Raw genomic sequence first — 23,025 nt, 5'->3', positions numbered from 1 at the left:
GTTGGCATGCTTCCCTCACTGGCCTGCCTCTTGGGATTTCTGAATTTCAGCTCTTTGTTAAGAGTGTCCTCATTAGTTCCGATGCTTTCCCTTCCCCCTCCTTCTGTAGGCATTCCCATTCCCTGCAGATACTGTGCTCCTCTGCTTTGCGGGGTCTTCCTCGCACCTGGAATGATCCCTTCACAGCTGCAGTAACTCTCTCCTCTGAAGAGGCATGCGTGTAGCCTGTTTCCCCATCCAAGACTCTTTTATAGCCCATCCTGTCTGGGAACAGTGAACCAGACCATTCTGTAAGATGACATCAGGTATATAGGAAAAGATTGTAAAATCGTTTGCTCACAGGTCACAGAAGGAATGCTAAGAATTTGTGACTTCATATGACAGTACAGGTAGAGAAGTGGAAACTGTCCTTCAACTGAGATGTGTTTTCTTCCTTCCCTCTGTGGTATCCCATACTGGGATGGTCTGATAAGTCTTCTGAAATGCATGCCTTTCTGGTGACACCACAGTCAAGGTCGATGTTAAATTTGTCCTTCTTCCAAAACATTTTCCTGGCTGCTGGATTTTTCTTGTTAGAATGTCTGGCCAAACCAAATAGTACTGTCAGTTTAGTCTCCTTCCATTTCCAGCCACAAAGTCTCATCCATGGGATTTTACTTAATTTCCACCCCCATACTGAGAAGAATAGAAACGGGAGCACTAGAACATGGGCATGCTCCATTCTACATTTACAAATTAATTTAGAGGAAAAAAGCTTTTAAGATTTCAAAAACAAAGCCCCCAGGAGCTATAAAGATAAAAACACATGAGGATACTTTAATATCTTTGAAGGTTATTTCCTGCAGAAATCCAATTCCTGTTGTATAAAGCTTTATATTGAAGAAATGAAGCAATCTATGCTAGTTTAGCTGAGATTTGTTTAACAAATAAGCATTAGAGTAAAGCAAAATACCTTAGGGATGTGACTTAAACAGATTCTGTGATAGCAAGTAGAAAATATAAATAGTCCTGTTGATTCCCATTAAATAATATTCTTGCTTTATGATGATCATTTGAGACTAATTTTCCTTGATTTCAGTTAATGTCAAGATCCTCCTATAGTTGACCTTTGGACAATACGACTTTGAACCATGTGGATCTCACTTATATGCGGATGTTTTTCTGTAAATACCACAGTACTACACAGTCTGCGGGTTGGTTGGGTCTACAGATGCAGAGCATCAGATGCCACGACTGGTCTGTAAAGTTATACACAGAGTTCCAAAGGATGTGTGTGTGTTGTGTGCACACACACGCACATGAGCATATAGGCATCCTTAATTCCCACATTGTTTAAGGGTCAACTTGTACTTATGATAAAATGTCTACAGAATGCTCAGGTGGTACCAGGAAAAGATGTTCCTACAGCTTCATTATTCTTAGGAGAATCTGAGTCTAAAATATGGAAAAAGAGGGGCATTTATATATTTTTTTATAAATTACTGTTTTTGAAGTATACAGAAAGCCAGCTTTTTAAACTCAGTTCTCCATTAGCTATATGATTTTAATGACCTTTTCCCCCTGTTTGTCATGTTTTATTTGGAATGTGATGGTAGCTAATTCATAATCTCTAGACTCACACTCAGTGTGGTAGCAACTATTTATGTATGACTGTCAAACCCATGAAATGAGACTAGTGTAGATTAAGATATGCTCCAAACCTGAAACACATACTAGATTGCAAAGGCTTAGTGCAAAAAAGTAAATCTTTCTTTTTTTAAAGAAATATCATTAAATCTCTTTTATATTGATTACATGTTGATGAAATGATCATCTTTTGAATACACCATATAAAATATTAAATTTCACTTGCTTAAGTTTCTTGTGACTACTAGAAAATCAAAATTTTCACATTAGTTTGCATTTGTGGTTTGTGTTATATTTCTGTCTAGCAGTGCTAGACTGTATCCTTTCAGATTTGCCAACAAGATATGTCAGTTCAGGTCTGTAATGGGGGAAAAGAGATCAGAGAGGGAGAAATATGATTTCCTGATTCCTGATTATAAGATCCTCCTAATTCTCAGAGTTGCCCAGATTTTATGAGAATTTTGAGGGATTAGGAGAAAAACCTTGAGAAGTAGCTGAACATGAACAGCCTACAAAAGAGAGTTGAACGCAGTGTCTTGAAAGTCTGTTGTGGAACATGAAGTCTGTGACTCAGAAAACCAAAGTAATCTTTTTATAACTTAACTCCCTTATTCATTCAGCTGCAGTTGGTTTATGTTTTGATTGTATCCTGCAAGTGTACTCAGTTGGGACTAGTGTTCTGTGAGCATCTACTCTGTGTCCTGTGTTTTCTGTCTTCTCCCATGTGAACCCCACCATGGCTTTATTATTGGTAGTTTTTATCCTTCAAGATGAGGAACTTAAGTCACAGAAAGACTATTAGTTGCCTGAGGTCACAAACCTAAAGAGAGGGAGAACCAGGAAGCCAGATTCCAAGTCCAAAGTTAACTATTTCATACCACCAACAGCCTTAAGGACTATTTCATTACAAAAATTAGTTCTTATTGCTTGCTCTGACCAAATAAAATGGATGACCCTAGAAAAATGGACTGTAAAGCTATTTTAATTCCTTAAAAATTAGAAGAAGAAAATAAGAGATTTATCTTCACTTTGGTAAAGATGATTGAGTCCATGCACATATCTCTTCTCATTCACTTGTTCTTCCATCCTTCTTTCATTATTCTGTTTTAAGTTGTCTCCCGAGGCCACAGGTAATTGGCCACTTTTCATGTAGAGACAAAGTATAATGGCTAAGTGACCATAAGTTGAAATTTGGCTTCAGTCTTACAGCTCTGTGAATTTGGAATGCTTTTCCAATTCTGTGATCTTCAGGCTTTTATCTGTCAGTCGGGGATAAGCTTTGTGTGTAGTTCCCAGAATTGTCTCATCTGATGCAGGTAATGCAGAAAGTACCTGGTTTGTCATAAGCGTCAGTAAGCTAGTATGAGCTTGCACATGAACTGTTATCACTAGATATGAAAACAGTATTGATGAGTCATTTGTCAGTGTGCTTCAAAGCCAGCTAAAGCTTTTTCAAAACCACATTTTAAATTTTAACATGCTTTAAAATATGCATCTAAATTCTATAAGAACATTTTCACTTTATTTTTTTAGACTTCAGACTTTTTGTGTTATATTTAAACGTCATATGAAAAAGTGAGAATAAGCAATTTAATATAAACTAAAGCATGCTGCTTTTAATACTCATCCCTTAGACTGCTAAATTTAATTTTAAATCATTTTCTGAAGAAAATCCAAGGTAATTTAGTTAACATGCTTTAGCTCTATAGCTTATTATATCATGAAGTATGCTTATAAAATGCTTTTTAGGTTTTTAATAGATGTGAATAATTTTGAAACTGAACAACTACTTGCTAAGTTAAAAAGGTCTATCAGATAGTATGTAGACCTTCAGGTCCTGAAAGCAAAAGAGTTTGTGTTCATTTTTAATATAATTGGTTAACCTTAGTATAGAAAATTTAGAGTAGATTAAAGTGAGAAAATAAGACAGTATCATTAAAAAAAAAAAGACATGGTAGGACTAAAAGTTAGATTTCTATTCTGCTGAAAAATCTAAGTGCAGTCATTCTATAAAAATGAAACAATAAAGTTCTCCTCAGGTTGCATACATTTAAATAAAAGCTTGTTGGTATTTGTATTTAGTTCTAGGTACTGTTAATGAAAGTTTGAAGTTTGCAGTGAGTGTTAGACCGTGAAGAATTTTGGAGAAGTCAGAAAAATGCATTCTGTCTATTTAACTGACTCATCTCTTATACTTCATTTTAGAAATCCATCATGTAAAGGCCTGGTCTAAACATAGCTTCTGCTGGATTTTATCACATGGATGGCCACGTTACCTTCTTCATTCCCATTTAGTTGAAAAGATAAGCTGACTGGTCTTGATTGCCTTGTTTCTTTACCAAAGAAGTTTAAGTTCTGTCTATTTCATCTGAATTCCATCCCCTTGAAATATTGGAAATTCATCTTTAGGAACTCCAGTGAGTCTTCACACTAAGGCAGTATATAGCCATGACTTCAGAAAGTTTTGGCTTTTTAAATAAATTGAATCTGTGTTCATATCTGTTCATTCATTCATTCATTCATTTGTTTGTTTTTCCATAATTTTTTCATTGACCTCCCTGGTGGTCCAGTGGTTAAGAACACACCTGCCAATGTATGGGACATGGGTTCAGCCTCTGCTCTGGGAGATTCCGTGGGCCATGGGGCAACTAAGCCCATGCACCAGAACTACTGAGCCCGTGAGTCTAGAGCTGGTGCCCTGCACCAAGAGAAGCCTCCACAGTGAGAATCCTGCACACTGAAACAGTACTAGAGTGGGAAAGACTAGAGATCTCGTCAAGAAAATTGGAGATACCAAGGGAACATTTTGTGCAAAGATGAGCACAACGAAGGACAGAAAAGGCAAGGATCTAACAGAAGCAGATTAAGAAGAGATGGCAAGAATATAAGTGTCAGAAGAACTATACATAAAAGGATGTAATGACCAGATAACCACAATGGTATGATCACTCACCTAGAGCCAGACGTCATGGAGTGTGAAGTCAAGTGGGCCTTAGGAAGCATTACTACAAGCAAAGCTAGTGGAGCTGATGGAATTCCAGCTGAGCTATTTCAAATCCGAAAAGACAATGCTGTGAAACTGCTACACTCAATGTGCCAGCAAATTTGGAAAACTCAGCAGTGGCCACAAAACTGGAAAAGGTCAGTTTTCATTCCAATCCCAAAGAAAGGCAGTGCTAAAGAATGTTCAAACTACTGCACAATTGCACTCATCTCACACGCTAGCAAAAAATGCTCAAAATTCTCCAAGCCAGGCTTCAGCAGTAGGTGAACCAAGAACTTCCAGATGTTGAAGCTGGATTTAGAAGAGGCAGAGGAACCAGAGATCAAATTGCCTACATCCACTGGGTCATAGAAAAAGCAAGAGAATTCCAGAGAAACACCTACTTTTGCTTCATTGACTATGCTAAAACCTTTGACTGTGTGGATCACAATAAACTGTGGAAAATTCTTCAAGAGGTGGGAATACCAGACCACCTGACCTGCCTTCTGAGAAATCTGTATGCAGATCAAGAAGCAACAGTTGGGACTGAAATGGAACCACACACTGGTTCCAAATTGGGAAAAGAGTATGTCCAGGCTGTATATTGTCACCCTACCTATTTAACTTCTATGCAGAGTACATCATGAGAAATGCTGGGCTAGATGAAGCACAAGCTGGAATCAAGACTGCTGGGGAAAGTATCAACAACTTCAGATGTGCAGTTGCTAACACTCCAATGGCATAAAGTGAAGAGAAACTAAATAGCCTATTGATGAAGGTGAAAGAAGAGAGTGAAAAAGCTGGATTAAAACCCAACATTCAAAAAATGTAGATCATGGCACCCAGTCCCATGACACTTCATGACAAATAGATGGGGAGAACGTGGAAACAGTGACAGATTTTATTTATTTTTATTTTTTTAAAATGGCTTTCCTAGTAGCTCAGATGGTAAAGTGTCTGCCTACAATGCAGAAGACCCGGGTTCAATCCCTGGATCAGGAAGATCCCCTGGAGAAGGAAATGGCAACCCACTTCAGTGTTCCCACCTGGAAAATCCCATGGACCGAGGAGCTTGGTGGGCTACAGTCCATGGGGTCTCAAAGAGTTTGACACGACTGAGCGACTTGACTTTCTTTCTTTCTTTCTTTTTATTTTTGAACTTCAAAATCACTATGGGTGGTTGACTGCAGTCATGAAATTAAAAAACACTTGCTCCTTGGAAGAAAGGCTATGACAAACCTAGACAGCGTATTAAAAAGCAGAGATGTCACTTTGCTGACTAAGGTCCTTATAGTCAAAGCTATGGTTTTTCCAGTAGTCATGAATGGATGTGAGATTTGGACCATAAAGAAGGCTGAGCACCAAATAATTGATGCTATTGAATTATGGCGTTGGAGAAGACTCCTTAGAGTCCCTTGGACAGCAGAGAGATCAAACCAGTCATTCCTAAAGGAAATCAACTCTGAATATGTATTGAAAGGACTGAAGCTGAAGCTCCAATACTTTGGCCACCTGATGTGAAGAGCTGACTCATTGGAAAAGACCGCAGGCTGGGAAAGATTGAGGGCAAGACAAGAAGGGGGCGGCAGAGGATGAGATGGTTCTATGGCATCACTGACTCAGTGGACATGATTTGTGGAAACTCCAGCAGATGGTGAAGGACAGGGAAGCCTGGTGTGCTGCTGCTCTTAGGTTGCAGAGTCAGATAGGACTTAGCGACTTTGCAACAACATAGCTTCTCTGATTATTACCCTCTTTGACAAGCTGTCCCCCTATGCCACACTGACTGACCACTTTCCATCCATGACTCTTTTTTCTTTCATTTCCTCATTCATTGCATTAGATAGTGATACTTTTTCATTCCCATTCAATCTGTACATTAGACTTAAAGCACTCTGTGGTCATTCAGAAGCTATCCCTTGTGATTTTTCTCTCTGTCCTCCTCCAAGTAAAGAAGAGCAGAGACCGCAGGATTATCTCATAGGCCAGACACAAGTACAGGATGAAAATTTATGCCTTGCCTGTGCTCTAGTTTTCCAGTCTTCTTGGAGATTTCAGTGGCCAGATGTAGACGTCTGTATAAGGCTTTGATCTCCTTTAGTACATTATGATGCTCTGTTTATGAGAAGTGTTTGTATTTTTTAAAAACACTATTGGGATGTAATACACATGCTCTTCAGTTCACCCAATTTTAATTAGTTTTTGTCTGTGCTCTGAGGAGGTGTCCAACTCCATTCTTTTCCATGTGGCTCTTCAGTGGTCTAAGAGTTCTTTGTTGTAAAGACTATTCTTTACACATTGTATTGGAGAAGGCAATGGCAACCCACTCCAATACTTTTGCCTGGAAAATCCCATGGACGGAGGAGCCTGATAGGCTCCAGTCCACGGAGTCGCTAAGAGTCGGACATGACTGAGCGACTTCACTTTCACTTTTCACTTTCATGCACTGGAGAAGGAAATGACAACCCACTCCAGTGTTCTTGCCTGGAGAATCCCAGGGACAGGGGAGCCTGATGGGCTGCCGTCTATGGGGTGGCACAGAGTCGGACACGACTGAAGTGACTTAGCACACATTGTATGATCTCGGCACCCTTGTTGAAAATAAGTTGTTTGTAGATATCTGGGTTTATTTCTAGACTCTCAGTTCTCTTCTGTTGATGCATATGTCTGTCCTTGTTCCCGTGTCACACTGTGTTCATTATTCCAGTTTTGCCCAGTTTGGTCATCGGTCATCGGAAACTACAGGAATCACTCTGGATTGCTTCAGAGGTGTGCCCCTCACCCCCTTGCTAGTCCCAACCCCTTTTCTCACTTTTCTCTGCTATTCCCAGTTTTACTGGTAACTGTGGGCCCTTAAGGCTTGAAGTGAAAGTTGCTCAGTCATGTCCAACTCTTTGCGACCCCATGGACTGTAGAGTCCATGGAATTCTCCAGGCCACAATACTGGAGTGGGTAGCCTTTCCCTTCTTCAGGGGATCTTCCCTACCCAGGGATCGAACCCAGGTCTCCCGCATTGCAGGCGAATTCTTTGCCACCTGAGCCACAAGGGAAGCCCAAGAACACTGGAGTGGGTAGCCTATCCCTTCTCCAGCGCATCTTCCCAACCCAGGAATCGAACTGGGGTCTCCTGCATTGCAGGTGGATTCTTTACCAACTGAGCTGTGACCTGGTGATTAATCAGCTGAGAAATTGTGATTAAGCTATTCCTTTGTTGACTTGCTATGGGTTTTGCTAAATGATTATTCATCCATAACTGCAGTATCAGTTTTTACATTTGGTCAGTTTGTTCCGGTGGCGAGGTAGATTGATCCTAAAACCCTTGGGAATGATAAAGTGCTATGTGAGTTTTTCCTGATGGTAAAAGTGCCTTTCTTAATATTAAAACCTAGTCTACCTACTGGCTTATTGTATAATAATGTTAATATTATCATTTTAAAAGTCAGATTTACTTTAAGGTAAGCTGAGGCAATAGTCTTTTCCCTGCCACTGCACCCACCCAGGCACACGGAAAGAAAATGACACAGGGAAATACAGTTCCTAAAGACTGTCAGGCAGTCCTGTTAAGTTCCCGTGATTTAGCATCATGGAATTTGTTCAGGATGAAATTAACTAAACATTTAACTTTGCCACCACCTAGAGGCAATTATGTCATACATACTGTCTTTATTAAACTTTCTCAAATGCTACTTCCAGAGTAGATGTGGAACAAAAGTAAAAGGTAGATAAGTCTTTGTATATAATTTTTCTCTACCTCCTAAAGAATTGTCCTTTCCCTAGTGGGTGCTCAGCATGCACTGTGAGATTAAAACATAGTTGTTTACTGCTAAGCAAATCTGAATGTTACTAGAAGTTGCCAGTAGGAAATGGATCTCAGGGAATTGGGTGTTTTATAGGAATATTCATTGCAGATGTTCTTAAAGTATCTCCTTTGTAAGTTGAATTCTCTATACTTTGCATAATATTACAATAGTATCTTTCTTTTATGATATCCAGTTCCTTGTAAGACAGTATAGACATTAAGAAATGAAACAATATTACTTGCAACAAATTCATAACTACTATGCAAGTATTTAGAAGACTACTGTTGTCTAAGTATATACTTCAAAGGTATTTTCTTATTTTGTCTCTGAAAATCTCTAAATTTACATATCTATGCCATGGTTAACTAAAGGTTTTTTAATCCTGTTTTAAGATACAGTTCTTTTAAATAGGGTCATAATATGTGCAGACTATATATCTTAAATTATTGAATAATTTAACAAATGTATGTAGCATCCTTTTAATAAAGGGTAATCTATTAACTGTTTAGTTTCCCTAATAATTATTTGTTGATATAAAATTGACAGCATAAAATAATTCTAAAATTACAGACAGTATATTTTGACACATCATCAGGAACTGTTGAACAAATAAAGGAAATTCCTTAAAATGTAACAACTTAACACCAATTTGAAAGTATATGCTTTCCAAAATGTGTATGATTTTGTAAGAAGTTAACTTGTTTAAGAAGAGAAGCATTAGGTCATTGCAGAACCAGTATTTAACTGTTGGAAATCATAACACACATACCAACTGATGCTTGACTGAATCCTCCTTCTTCCCCAGACAGAGGAAATGACAGGATGTTATTCACATGTGAAGATGGCTTCAAATTGTGTTTCTTTCCTCATATAAAATAATAGTTTACAGACATGCTATGCTGTTTGAATTAGAAAAACTTTCGCATCTTCTCAAATGTGTTTTCTAACTTTATTGTAGGAAGAAGTTGTGGAAGAGATTGAACTGGTAGACATGTATATGGAATAAAATCCCAGGAAATTAAATGAAAAATTTAAATAAATTATTTTTCAGTTATAATATTTCATATAAATGACCGTGTCCTGTAACTCCATGGACAGCTGCTCTTACTTTACAGATAAAAAACATCATAAATAAGTGCATATGAATGTGGGACTAGAAAGCTGGGGTCATGGAAATTGTGCTTTTGCAAAGAAAATTTTATTCTAACTCTTACCTGAAAAGATCTGTATCTAGCTCCATGTTTTTGCTCAGCTCTAACTTTTTTGAGTTCTTCCTGCCGCTTGCTAAAATATTCTGTGTGTTACATAAGCCAGTACTGCCACCTTGTGGTCGTTTCCTAAATTTCACCTGGCCATCCTTACTCCTTGTCTTTGGGCACTTCTTATTTCTGGCTTACTGGTTTAGTATTCCTCACATCTGCACGCTTTTGATCTCCGACTTCTGGTTAGAATCTCTCCTAGGGTTAGTTAGTTGCTATTAGTCGCTCTGTCATGTCTGACTCTTTCTGACCCCATGGACTGTATAGCCCCACAGACTCCTCTGTCCATGGGATTCTCCAGGCAAGAATCCTGGAGTGGTTAGCCATTCCCTTCTCCAGGGAATCTTCCTGATCCAAGGATCAAACCAGGGTCTCCTACACTTCAGGGAGATTCTTTACCATTGGAGTCACCAGGGAAGCCTGTTACCCTTTGGACCTAACAGAAGCAGGAGATATTAAAAAGGAGTGGCAAGAATACACAGAACTATACAAGAAAGATCTTCATGACCCAGATAACCATGATGGTGTGATCACTCACCTAGAGCCAGACATCCTGGAATGCAACGTCAAGTGGGTGTTAGGAAGCATCACCATGAACAAAGCTAGTGGAGGTGATGGAATTCCAGTTGAGCTATTTCAAATCCTAATTCCTGATGCTGTGAAAGTGCTGCACTCAATATGCCAGCAAATTTGGAAAACTCAGCAGTGGCCACAAGACTGGAAAAGGTCAGTTTTCATTCCAATCCCAAAGAAAGGCAATGCCAAAGAATGCTCAAGCTACCACACAATTGCACTGATCTCACACACTAGCAAAGTAATGCTAAAAATTCTCCAAGCCACGCTTCCACAGTATGTGAACTGTGAACTTCCAGATGTTCAAGCTGGATTTAGAAAAGGCAGAGGAATCAGAGATCAAATTCCAACATCTGATGGATCATCAAAAAAGTGACATAATTCCAGAAAAACATCTACTTCTGCTTTATTGACTACACCAAAGCCTTTGACTATGTGACTCGCAACAAACTGGAAAATTTTTAAAGAGATGGGAATACCAGACCACCTGACGTGCCTCCTGAGAAGTCTATATGCAGGTGAAGAAGCAATAGTTAGAACTGGACATGGAACAACAGACTGGTTCCAAATTGGGAAAGGAATATATTGTCACCCTGCTTATTTAACTTCTATGCAGAGTACATCATGAGAAATGCTGGCCTGGAGGAAGCACAAGCTGGAATCAAGATTGCCAGAAGCAATATCAGTCACCTCAGATATACAGATGACACCACCCTTATGGCAGAAAGTGAAGAAGAGCTAAAGAGCCTCTTGATGAACGTGAAAGAGGAGAGTGAAAAAGTTGGCTTAAAACTCAACATTCGGAAAAAGATCATGACACCTGGTCCCATCACTTCATAGCAAAAAGATGGGGAAACAATAGAAACAGTAAGAAACTTTATTTTGGGGGGCTCCAAAATCACTGCAGATGGTGACTGCAGCCATGAAATTAAATGACACCTGCTCCTTCAAAGAAAAGTTATGACCAACCTAGACAGCATATTAAAAAGCAGAGATATTACTTTGCCAACAAAGGTCTGTCTAGTGAAAGCTAGGGTTTTTCCAGTAGTCATGTATGGATGTGAGAGTTGGACTGTAAAGAAAGCTGAGCACCGAACAGTTGATGCTTTGGAACTGTGGTGTTGGAGAAGACTCTTGATCGTAGGGTCGCAATGAGTCGGACATGACTGAGCGACTGTACTGAACTGAACTGTGTTATTTTCATCTTTATCCCCATTAATTCTCTCCTGGATATTTTGTAAGTGCATTTGAAGAGTAGTTAACATGACAGCTGTCCATGATAAGACCTAAAAGTTAAATCACATCTGCCAAAAAGGAAGTAAAAATTAGCTTCCATGGCTTCTGTTTCATATCTGTAATTCTAGTGCCTACTTTGCTAAGGATATTCAAAACTTACTAGCTTGAGGAATTAGAATGAAACATAGTTTCTCTAATTTATTTTATTTGATGATCATCCTTTTAAGAAAACACATTTTTATGGTTTATTTTTTATCTCTTTTTTTTTTTTTTTTTTTTTTTTTTTTTTTTTTTTTTTTTTTTTTTTTTTTTTTTTTTTTTTTTGCAGCTTTTATCATTCCTTCAGGGTTTATTTACTTTCTACCACGAGGGATATGAACTCGCCCAGGAATTTGCACCATATAAACAACAGCTGCAGTTCAACTTGCAGAATGTAAGACTATACCTGTTCTCACCGCCTCTCCTTAGTTAATCAGATGATCCCAGGGCAACTGAGTTATAGCCAAGCTGAACTTTGGAGGCTTTCAAAAACTTATCTGAGTACAATAAAGCCTCACTCATTTAGAAAAACCACTTAGTAAATTTATTAATTTTTTAAAATAAGAGCTAATCTTATGTTAGAAAAATATAACTGGCAAATTTCATGAAAATGAAAATATCTGAGTGCAGAAACCTTAGAAACTGTTGCCTTTATCTAGTGTTTTCATTATTTTACTGAGTGACCCTAGGCATGTCGTATTTCCTGAGAGGGCAGTATTTCTATATTTGTGAAAGGAATTTTCACAGTGGACATGCTCTTTCCCTTTCCTCCCTGAAGCTGTTTATTTTATAGCTGATATTTACTGTTTTCTAAAAATAAATTTAAATGTGGCTTTCAAGCATCTGTAAAAGCTGCTTTAAAACTTCAGGAAGAATTATTTAAAAAGATCCTATCTCTTTCCGGGAGAGTTTGTTTTGTAAAGTTGTCCAGTAAATCCTTTTAATATTTGATTGCAGTTGTATGAATTCTGATTTACATGTACTGGATACCAGTTACACTTTAAAAAGCTAGCCAGTCCATTCTGTATTATCAAATATGTCGTTCCATTGCTAAGTCACGTCTGGACTCTGCAGCCTCCTGGACTGCAGCACACCAGGCCTCCCTGTCCATCACCCTCTCCCAGGGTTTGCTCACACTCATGTCCATTGAGTTGATGATGCCTATAACAAAATCTTAATTGCTGAGGATTTTGTGTAAATCAAGAGTTATTTCTGAAACCGTGTCTGGTCCTCTGTAGCTAAAATAATTTGTGAAGGTTTCACTTAATTTCCTATAAAAAGCATGCCTTTCACTCCTTACCTGATTTTTGCCATTGTAAAGATGTTCAGCAAATAGAAATATGGAGTTGAAGCGTACCATGAGAAATAAGTAATTGCATTTATTCTACTTGTGTTTTGCATTTAGCTTTTTATTTAACCTAGATTTTCTCACAGAATCAATTTCACATGCAATTCATTCCATTGTTTTTCAATATGGAATGCATTTGGGCTTTCTCAGTAAATATTAAAAGGGAAAATTATAAACCCAAAGTATTTTTATTATTTCCATATTAAATGCAATTGGCAGTAAGATTCCTGGGATTTGAACAAGAGACAGGTAAAATATTGGAAAAAATTCAGATCCTTATGTTTTAATGGGAAAAGCAGCAAAAGTGGCAATTAAGAAAACTTTCCTAACTTTACTTTGAGATTCAGATCTTGTATTAGGGGCCATAACAAAGTGGTAATCGTCACTGCCTCACAGGTTGGTAATTATTCTTATGTTTCCAAGTGCATATTGTTGAGATAATGTGACCTGAAATGCAAAATTGATTTTCATAGAGAAAAGCCATATACTTTCTATTTCTTCCCTTAAGTAAACTTGCTATGGTGTAAGTAAATTATTTCCTACAATAGAAAACGTTAGACCTTGGAAACCTATTCATTTTTATGTGTTAATTTATGCATTGACCTCCTGATAACTATGTTAGAATTTTGGGAAAACAAGGTAAGTGATATTTCTTCAAAGAGGTGTTTGGAATAAAAATGATGAAGCTTTTTCTTGGTAAGTGCCTCATATATCAAAACTATGTGAATTTATTTTAACCCTCAAAACAAGTTACTGTGTATCTGCTTTTTTTATCTTAGGTATTATGGGATACAAAATGCTATTTTAATTAATATCTTGTTTTTGTAAAGCTATAAGTTGTTCCCTAGATAATGTTCAGTGCAAAAGTGGATAACACACAGACATACATAGATTCAAAGAGAAACATGCAGAAGGTCATTCAGAAAAGTTTCACTAAAGCAATTCAAAATTAGAGCATAGAATTCAATGTAGATGGTGGTGGATATGGTGAACGGTCCTGAAAGAGTCAAAGTTATCCTTAGCACCATTTGTAGTCTTGAAACCTTAGGCTGGGTGTTCCTCAAAACTGGTAGAAAACACTGAATGAAATTGTTGTTTCTATTTACTAAAGACGAGGAATAATTTTGAAAGTACTCGACAAGAGGTAGAGCGATTGATGCAGAGGATGAAATCTGCCAATCAAGATTACCGGCCACCCAGCCAGTGGACAATGGAAGGCTACTTGTATGTCCAGGAGAAACGTGAGTTGCAAAGACGTAGATTAATGTCTCTTAAGATTAGCATTCTGTTTTCCATGAGACATGAGTTGGTTACTTACTTTTCCTTCAAGAAGGAAGACTGAAATTCCTTACAGCTTTATCCTATGTGGTCTGCTTGGCCAGTGACTATCACTGAATGTGGAAGTTTTTCCACTTTTCACCATTGGATTCTCTAAGCTGGTATGTTGTTGAACTTGAAACTTAGAATCTTCATAATGATACCGTAACATGAGTTCAGTTTTAGAATTTAATTATGGTGTCTGATCTCAATGCAAAGTTTCATGGAGAATTAAAACTTAAAGCCATTATCAGATAGATCATCTTGGTGACTTTGGTAGTGGTTTTCCCCTTCAGCAGCATTATTTCGTTTAATTCTGTGCTCTGACAATTTTTAGGAGTAAAACTGGCAATTATGTAATATCAAACTGGGACTGTTTACTTCCTGGTGTTGGGAAATAAGCTTCAGATCCAATAGAGCGCTATTATAACTGCCTCACACTGAGAAGTTTTTCTCACAGTAGTTAATAAAAGCCATTCAAACTTGTATAACTAGGGTCCTTTTTTGTCATTAAGTGGAACCAGTGATTAAATTAACTCTGTTTCAAACCAGAGTGCCCTAAAACACTCTCTTACTCTTTGTGTTGAAGGAACAGTTGTTTGCGTCTCCAGTGCATCATGGGTCAGGGTCTTCATAAAACACAGAATCACGTGCCTGGATTGTGCAGTAATCTCAGATTGCTCTAAAAGCTGTGAAATGCCTATTCTCACTTTCTGTAGTTCTTCTCACATGTGTGGACTTGAAGATGACATGGAGTAGCATTGCCCTAAGTCTCCCCATCTCTAGACAATAGATCAGGGTAGTTGTCTTGAAGACATTATAGTTAAAGGGTTTGAGATGTGGAAGCTGTAGATGTTGACTGTGAAAGTTTTGGGGGCATAATGCAAAATGATCACTAATATGCCAAGGTAGTTTATATTTGACATGACCAGATGATTGTCATTTGTTCCTTAACAGTACACAAGCAGATAACAGTTTGGTCCAGTAGTCTCAGCAAACATTTATTACTACATTGGTCATAGTGGGCTGCTGGCTCAGGGGATCTGGTTTCAGGATTTTCCCACTCATAGCTATCTACCTTGACCAGTCTACTGTTTTCAGAAGTTAAAATGATAAATCTAATGTCCTGCCTTTATAATCTATAATAAAAATATAATAAATAGGTTTTTCCAAAATTTCATGAAAAAAGACCAATTCATTGATCATATATACAGAGTACATGGATCTGACTCAGGTCCCTAAGAAAGATTCTGCATACTGAATGGTTTTTCCATATTTGAGAGCCTCAGTGTGAGGGACATGGAGAGGAGCTTACACTGTGCCTAGTGGGGGAATATGTGGATAGTGAGGCTTGTCAAATCTGCATCTGGTAGAGGAGGTGTGGTCCTGTTGCCCAAAGATTTTTTATTCATTGCAGCTCAGCAATACTTTATTTCTTGAGGTCCCCCCTCACCCCTGTTGTTAACACAGTTGCTAAAATCATTGTGGGTATACAACATCATGTTCTAATCAAAAAAGCTTTGGATTACCTCGCAAAATTCTTGTATACATAGGCTTGGCATATGTCCTGTTCAGTCACTACTTGGTAGCCCATCCACTGGATGGTGCCAAGGTTTGCTTACCTATTCCCCAGCTGTTGGACATTTGGATCATACTGAAAGCATAAGCCCTTTAATAATCTGGGGTCTGGATGCATGGACAGAATGCAGTGTTTTATGCACCTGTCTGATGTTGATATCTTTTATTCTCAGATACCTGACTTCTCTGGGTCAGTCTGAAATGATCATAAAGCCCTTTGTGGCACTGACCTTTTCTCTGAGAGTTCCTATCCCTCTAACATCTGCTTTTAGGCTACAGAACTCGGGTAAATCTTCAATTCCAGTGTCTCTGTAGCCTGGGACCAAATCTGTCTGTCTCCTTAATAACCTGTGAACCCATACCTTATCTCCATCTCCATAGTCTTGCACTGGTCTCCTCACTGTTCTTTTTCGCCTCCAGGCTTGTCAACCTCAGTCCATTCTCAGAGAGTTTCCAGCAGCTTCCTCTGCAGTGCTTGCTTGGTTGTGCCTCTCCTGTGATGGCCGTGGTCACGCATGGCATTCAAGGCTCCCCTCTATTTGTAGCATCCTCTTTCATGACATTCTTCCTGTTCCCAGGACAGCGTCCATCTCCATTTTACTCTATATCTGCCTGTGCTGTTTTTATAGCTTTAGTGAGGCACACTTGGCATGCAATAAATTGCACATATTTAAAATGTACAGTTTGATCAATTTTGCCACATGTATCCACCAATGAAGCTATCACCACAGCCAACATAACACATGTATTCATCACTCTCAAAAGTGTTATTTTGCCTCACTGTAATTCCTCACTCCTTTCATTCCCACTTACCATCCTCTCTTCTTCCTTTTGCCTAGGGATTTTAAAAGGAAAATGAATGGGATTATATGCTTTGGAATTATTTTTCTATGAGGAAAAAGTACACAAAGCCCCTTTCTTCTTGGAATCTTTGAGAGCATTTATATTAAGAAAATCTGGCCATTTCACTAAGACACATTGATTGTGCTCTTGCTATCCCTGAGTACGTCTTGTGGAGAACAGAAAAGGAGATAAGGAGATGAAGAATATGGCTCCAAGATGTTTATTCAATTGTGGGAGGTACAAGATGGATAGACTTACACAATTAGCAACCAGTGATCAATAGTAAATATCAGAGCTGTATACTGATTGATAAATGGAGATGGATGTAATGGGATGGTAGCAGATAATTGCTATTTAGACACAGCACTCCACTTCATCTGGGTATGTGGTTTGTATGTTACCCACCTCCAGGTATATAGTGAATTGCTTTCTGGTAGATTCCAGTTTAAGCAGGAAGAGCATGGGGTCCAGAGTCAGACAGAACTATATTGGAATGTTATGCCACCTGTTAACTGGGTGATTCTGGGTAGGCAACTTTCTGAGCTCCATCTCCTCATTTATAAAAGAGGGATATTTATATCTACTCATAATAACATTGTAAGAATTAGAGATAATGTATACAGAATGTCTCTGTTATCCGTAGTAGCACACAGTAAGACCACTGTACTTCTAGGAGCCCTTACTGTTCTGTGCAATTTGTATTTGTGTCATTTCATTCTTAAAACAACTCCTCTAAAAAGAACAGCTCCAACCACACACCCTGTTAATGAAGAAAGCTGCAACATCTGCCCCTCTTAAGCTTTATTTTCTTTTATGTAAAATGCTCTTTATAATGTCTGACTCTGAAAGTTCCTAGATAAAATGTTGACACTAGGTATCCAGTGGATGTTAATTCCCTCCCAGTCCACAGACATCATCTCAGCAACCTCAGGTGAACACTGGATAAGATAATTAAACTTGTTTTGGTTTGCAGCTTCAGAGCTGTAATAAATTTTATTTTCCCAGACTTTTTTTTAGGGACTTCAGAATCACTTGCCTAAGAACATCTGCCCTGGCCTGGTGCCAAGCAACTTTAAAGAAAGCAGCCTGTGTGTGCAGCACATTTGAAGACCAAATGCATGGGGTTCTGAAGTTAACACAGAGGCAGGATGAAACATCTTGGGTCTAATAGGTCATCAGAGTGTTGCAGCAGTTTTATTTAAAAATTATAGCTAATATTGCTTCATAAATTGCTTCCTAAGTAGTAAAGTCACTACAAGGATTTCTATCCAGCCACTTTCCACTAATCAATTGTAAGCCTTTAAGTATTTTACACCACATGTAACAGAGTTATCAACAAGTATTATTAAGTATTACAGTATTAAATAGTCCCAAAACAGAATTGAAGTTAATTGCAGTAATCCTTTGTGATTACCAAGTATATAGCTGCACCCCATAATTTTAAAGTCTGGAGTGGTTTAAGTATTAAAGCTACATATGACACCAAGGGCACTATTACTACAAAAAAAATTTCAAATGGCTCATGAAACACTCTTCTCAAGAGGTGCATTTTTACAATTTGGTTTCTTGGTTTTGAATACATTGTTATAAAACCCAGCCAGCAATAACATTGTGTATACTTGTTGCTAGAGAGATCCTGTGTGGCAAGCTTTAGGAAACAAGCTCCACTTCCAACCCACTCAGCCCACTGGGGCACTTGGGTGCAAGATAATTGGCTTCCCTGTGGGAAAGATGCAGTCTTCTGCCGAGGTCATGAAATCACTGAACTCGTGATGCATCCGTTTGCCCTGGGGAAGCAGCATTGACCAGTTTCTAAGGAGAACACTAGATGACAGAGTGGTATGCAGTGGGAAAGGGTTGCATACCCCAGCAAGGTTATATTTATGGAGAAAAAGAAAGTGAACATTATACATGCATGAATGCTAAGTTGCTTCAGTTGTGTTTGACTCCTTGGACTGTAGCCCACCAGGCTCCTCTGTCAATGGGATTCTCCAGGCAAGAGTACTGGAGTGGGTTGCCGTGCCCTCCTCCAGGGGGTCCTCCCAACCCAGGGGCCAAACGCACGTCTCTTACGGCTCCTGCATTGTCTGGTGGGTCCTTTACCATTAGCACCATTGACCCCATGGTCTGTAAGCCCACTAGGCTCTTCTGTCCATGGGATTCTCCAGGCAAGAATACTGGAGTGGGTTGCCTTTCTGTTCTCCAGGGGATCTTCCTGACCCAGGGATCGAACCCGGGTTTCCTGCACTGCAGGCGAATTCTTTACCATCTGAGACACCAAGGAAACCCTTCATTTTAAAGAGAGATTTGAATTTAATTTTTTCAGATTAGCGTTAAAAGGGAACAGCTCTGTGGTCAATAAAGTCTTAGAGAAAGATGAATAATTCATTCCTTCGTTCATCAAATCTTTATTGAGGAGCAGCTATGTGTCTGGCCCTGTTCTATGGATTAAGAATATGCTGTTCCACAGAACATCACTTGTTCCTTCTCTCATAGAGCTGTAGATTCTAGTGATGGATGCAGACAGCAAACAGGATGAATTAGTAAAGTGTTAACATAAACGTGTTAACTGCTGAGAAGAAAGTAAAGCAAAAAAAAAAGAGAGAGATAAGAAGTGAAATGTCATGGTGAAGGTGTTGTGATCTTAGCTATCTCTACAGAAAGGGCCATATTATAAAGGTGCCATTTAGGAAAAAACCTGAAGGAAGTGACAGTTCAAGTCATGCAGGCATCTGCAGGAAGAGTTGTCCTGTGAGTGGAAATGCCCTGGGGTAGAAATGCATTCTCCGTGTTCAGAGACCAGCAGGGTCCAGTGTAACTAGCGTCGAGTGTAGGAGGCAAAAGGCAGTAAGACCGATAATATCCTTCAGATCATTTGGAGCCTTCAGTTTATATCTGGGGAGATGTGAGAAATGACTGGAAAGTTTTGAACAAAAGGATGAAATGACCTGGCTAAATTTTGAGCAGGGCATTTCTGGCAGTTTTGAAAATAGGCGACAAAGGAAGATGTGAGGAGACCTCAGACTGTTCCTTCTCATCCTTCCCACATCCGCGGGAAAACCACGGAGATTACTAAAGCTGAGAGCTAAAGTAACTCTTGACTTTACCAAGTCTGTGTCAGAGCTGCAAATTAAGCCAAGTTGTCTGGTTGCAAGACACTCTACCCTATACCACTCTGGCTCCAGACTGGCCTTTCTCACTCATAGTAAGCATTCCTGACTTGCGTGGTCTATGGAAATCCTCAGTTGTACTTCATAGCATCGAAAACTGCACAAACTTAGATGCAACTCCTATATTAACAGTCTGTATTGCTTGTTTCCTTTCATTAGGACCTCTTGGTTTTACATGGATTAAACATTATTGTACATATGATAAAGGAAGTAAAACTTTTACAATGAGTGTTTCAGAAATGAAATCCAGTGGGAAAATGGTGAGTCATCTTTTTTTCTATTGTTTTTTAACTGAACTTGTTATTTAAATAGTGGAAATAAAAATCATATGAGCTTATTTTTCTAATAAACGTATTCACAATTTTTAAAAATTGAAAAGTCACGAAAGTTTTCTCTCACTTTAAATGACCTTGATGACTTATAAAGAACAGCCAGTACTTCTCCTTCACTTGGGCCGTGACTCTTGATAAGCAGTTACATTACATGGACGGACCCCTTGGTGGATGGCATCTCACTTTCCTGGCAGCAGGGTCGTTTGTGGTGTTGGTTTGCCAGCAGCCCACAGAGGTTGTCAGGGGCGGGTTGAGGCTCACGGAGTCCGCCTCTTTCTTCCCGGTGGTTTCCTGTGGGAGCCCGCGTTTGCTCCTGCATGCCACAGTCCCCGCAAGCACTGAGTCCTGCTTACTGAAATGCTGGCCAACAAAGTTTCTCAGAAGAAATCAGTGAGTGCTGCTTTTCCCCTGAGGTCAGTCAGTCCCTGAATGTCTCACTGGGTGGTGAACAATACAAACTCTGTGTACTTTGTATGCAGAAGTGCTGCAGAGTGCAACACCTTTATTGCATGTAGTTTGCAGTCTTTTTGTGAGTTAAGATATGAATATGGCAAACGAGACCTACAAATATGACTGAGCCGTCATCTGAGAATCCTAGAGCTGGAAGTTATCCTAAAGATCACTGAGGCTCTCCTCCTTTTAACTGACTAGAAGATAAAGATGGCAGAAAGTAAGTGATTCCCTGAGCTAACTTATGGTATCTGTAGGTAAATGTTGGCCTAATTTAGGCACATATTCAAATATATCAACTGAAACTTATTGTGCTTGGGCATTCAATAGAGTCTAATAATTCAAAGTGACAGATATAAAGTAAAGGAGAACATAACCAGAGAAAAAGAAATCTTAGATTGCTACCATCACGAGAAGTTGTTAAATGCTGTAATCACACCTTAGTTTCTACTCAAGTTTTTGTAAGAAGAGCTGTTGCCCAGAAGTGAGTTCATGTGACAGTAGTGAGATAATAAACAGACCAAGCCAGAGTTCTATTAATAAATCTGTAAGATTTGCAACCAGAGACAATAGAATTAACCAGGCATTAGGTATATATTCTCCTTAAAATTGAATGGCTTTTCAGGTATAGAAGAGAATTGTGAATTGAGCTTATGTTGGATTCTGTCCAGAGAGGTTTAGTTTCAGAAGCAGACTAGCAATTGGTTACCAGCAGAAGAATCACATGGTATGCGTGATAGTAATAGCGTTATAACAAGTGTCTACTAGAGCTTTATTATTTTGGTAACTCTCTTGAGATTTGGAGTCACCTGTCAGCTGTCATTTAATACTCCACGGCTCGGATTCAAATATATACACATTATAGTATAATTTAACATAAGTAACGATTTTGAAGGGTAATAGGCACAGAATTCCCAGAGTTCTTTGAATAAAACATATATGTGATTAATTTATTAATAAATGGTTTGGTGTATTACAGTTGGGAAGTTAACATTAGCCAGACATCTTTGTATTAATATTTATAGAAATAGGGCATGACTATGATCTTTATACATAAACTGTACTCTAAGTTATTTTAATATGGAAACTTTAGATGGTGTATTTAATATATTTCAGTTCACTCTGTCATCATGTCAAAAATATGTTCCACCTCTTGTTTCAGAATGGCCTTGTTACTAGCTCACCAGAAATGTTTAAATTAAAATCTTGTATCCGACGAAAGACGGATTCAATTGATAAACGATTCTGCTTTGACATAGAAGTGGTCGAAAGGTTTGAACTTTTCACTTTGTATTTTTTAATAATCTAAATTATTTGTTTAGGTTAATTATTTTTTTCTTTCTGTGTATAGCTGTAAATATGAAACAGCATAAAGTGCTTGTTTTTCAGTCTCTTTTTTAAAAAGCAATATATGTTTAATTCATTCTTTCACTTGTTTATTCAATAAATATGGATTACATGATGCTTTCAAAAAATAAATTAGACGCAGAGTGCTACCAAAGAGTAATGTCACGCAGCGAAGAATCTGAAAAACCAGTGTAAATGAGTGCCTTAGCCAAAAGAAGACATTGTGGACTAAGGTCCCCATCCCAGTGAAGGAGCCTGACGGCCTTGTTCACGGCTCCTGGGTCAGCCTTCCTGTATGGTTTTGAAACCTGGTGGCCTTGTGCCGAAGGATAAAAAAGACACTGCTGCACTTGCCATAAGCCTCCTTTGGCCAATGAAGTTCAGTGCCTTCCATGCACACTGCACTGTTCTGGGCAATCTTGGTCACAGGGTATTGGGAGAGACATAAAGGCTGGGCAGCCAAGCTCATCATCCAGTGGAATTGTTTACCTGTACTCATTTATCGTTTCAAGTAGAATAGAAACAAAGTCTGGAAAAGTATGTTTCTTGATCTCTGTTGTATTCCATAAGCTATTCTTCCCCTGTGTTGCCACCATGCTTCTGAATACTCTAGCTTTGCGTGTGAATATATACTATACACTCTAACATACTGTATACACTGTTATATACCATAGCTTACATATGCCATAGATGATAATTATTTAGTAGGACTTGGTCCCATCCTTACGCTTCTTTAAAACAGTGCTAGCTGTTTTGGCTCTGTGTTCTTATACTTTGCAGATCTGCTGAGTAAGTTTCCTTTTCTCTCCAAAAATTCCTTCGGGACTTTTGACTAGAGTTCTGTTATTAGTTAATCAATGGTGAATTGAACTCTGCCTAAGATTTTATATATCTTCTCCCCCCCCCCCCCCATTTTGTTTTTGGGTGTCTTCTTTTCATTGAAATTTTGAATAGGATTCTGTCACTAGTAGAAAACTCATTTTTGTTTTATAGTTGAAGCTGATGTGGAAAGACTATTAATTCTTTTATATATCAACTTATATCCATTGGTTTCATTAATTTTGTGATAGGAACTTCTTGATTTTCTGTGTAGATGGACACTAACATGTTAGTGATTTTTCTTT

At 38.5% G+C, this 23,025-nt stretch overlaps 1 protein-coding gene across 1 annotated transcript in view; it reads left to right on the top strand.

The window, feature by feature from the left end:
• Positions 1–23,025, top strand: part of ARHGAP42 (Rho GTPase activating protein 42) — a 318,656-nt gene that overhangs the window by 237,134 nt on the left and 58,497 nt on the right. Inside the window, exons 7-10 of the mRNA XM_043482449.1 lie at positions 11,806–11,910; positions 13,976–14,105; positions 19,932–20,032; positions 21,717–21,826. Coding sequence (XP_043338384.1) covers positions 11,806–11,910; positions 13,976–14,105; positions 19,932–20,032; positions 21,717–21,826 — 446 coding nt within the window. The remainder of the gene's footprint in view (positions 1–11,805; positions 11,911–13,975; positions 14,106–19,931; positions 20,033–21,716; positions 21,827–23,025) is intronic.

The sequence above is a fragment of the Cervus canadensis genome, chromosome 11 (genome assembly GCF_019320065.1).
Source record: "Cervus canadensis isolate Bull #8, Minnesota chromosome 11, ASM1932006v1, whole genome shotgun sequence".
NCBI lineage: Eukaryota > Metazoa > Chordata > Mammalia > Artiodactyla > Cervidae > Cervus > Cervus canadensis.
This window is presented reverse-complemented; position numbering and strand designations above follow the sequence as displayed.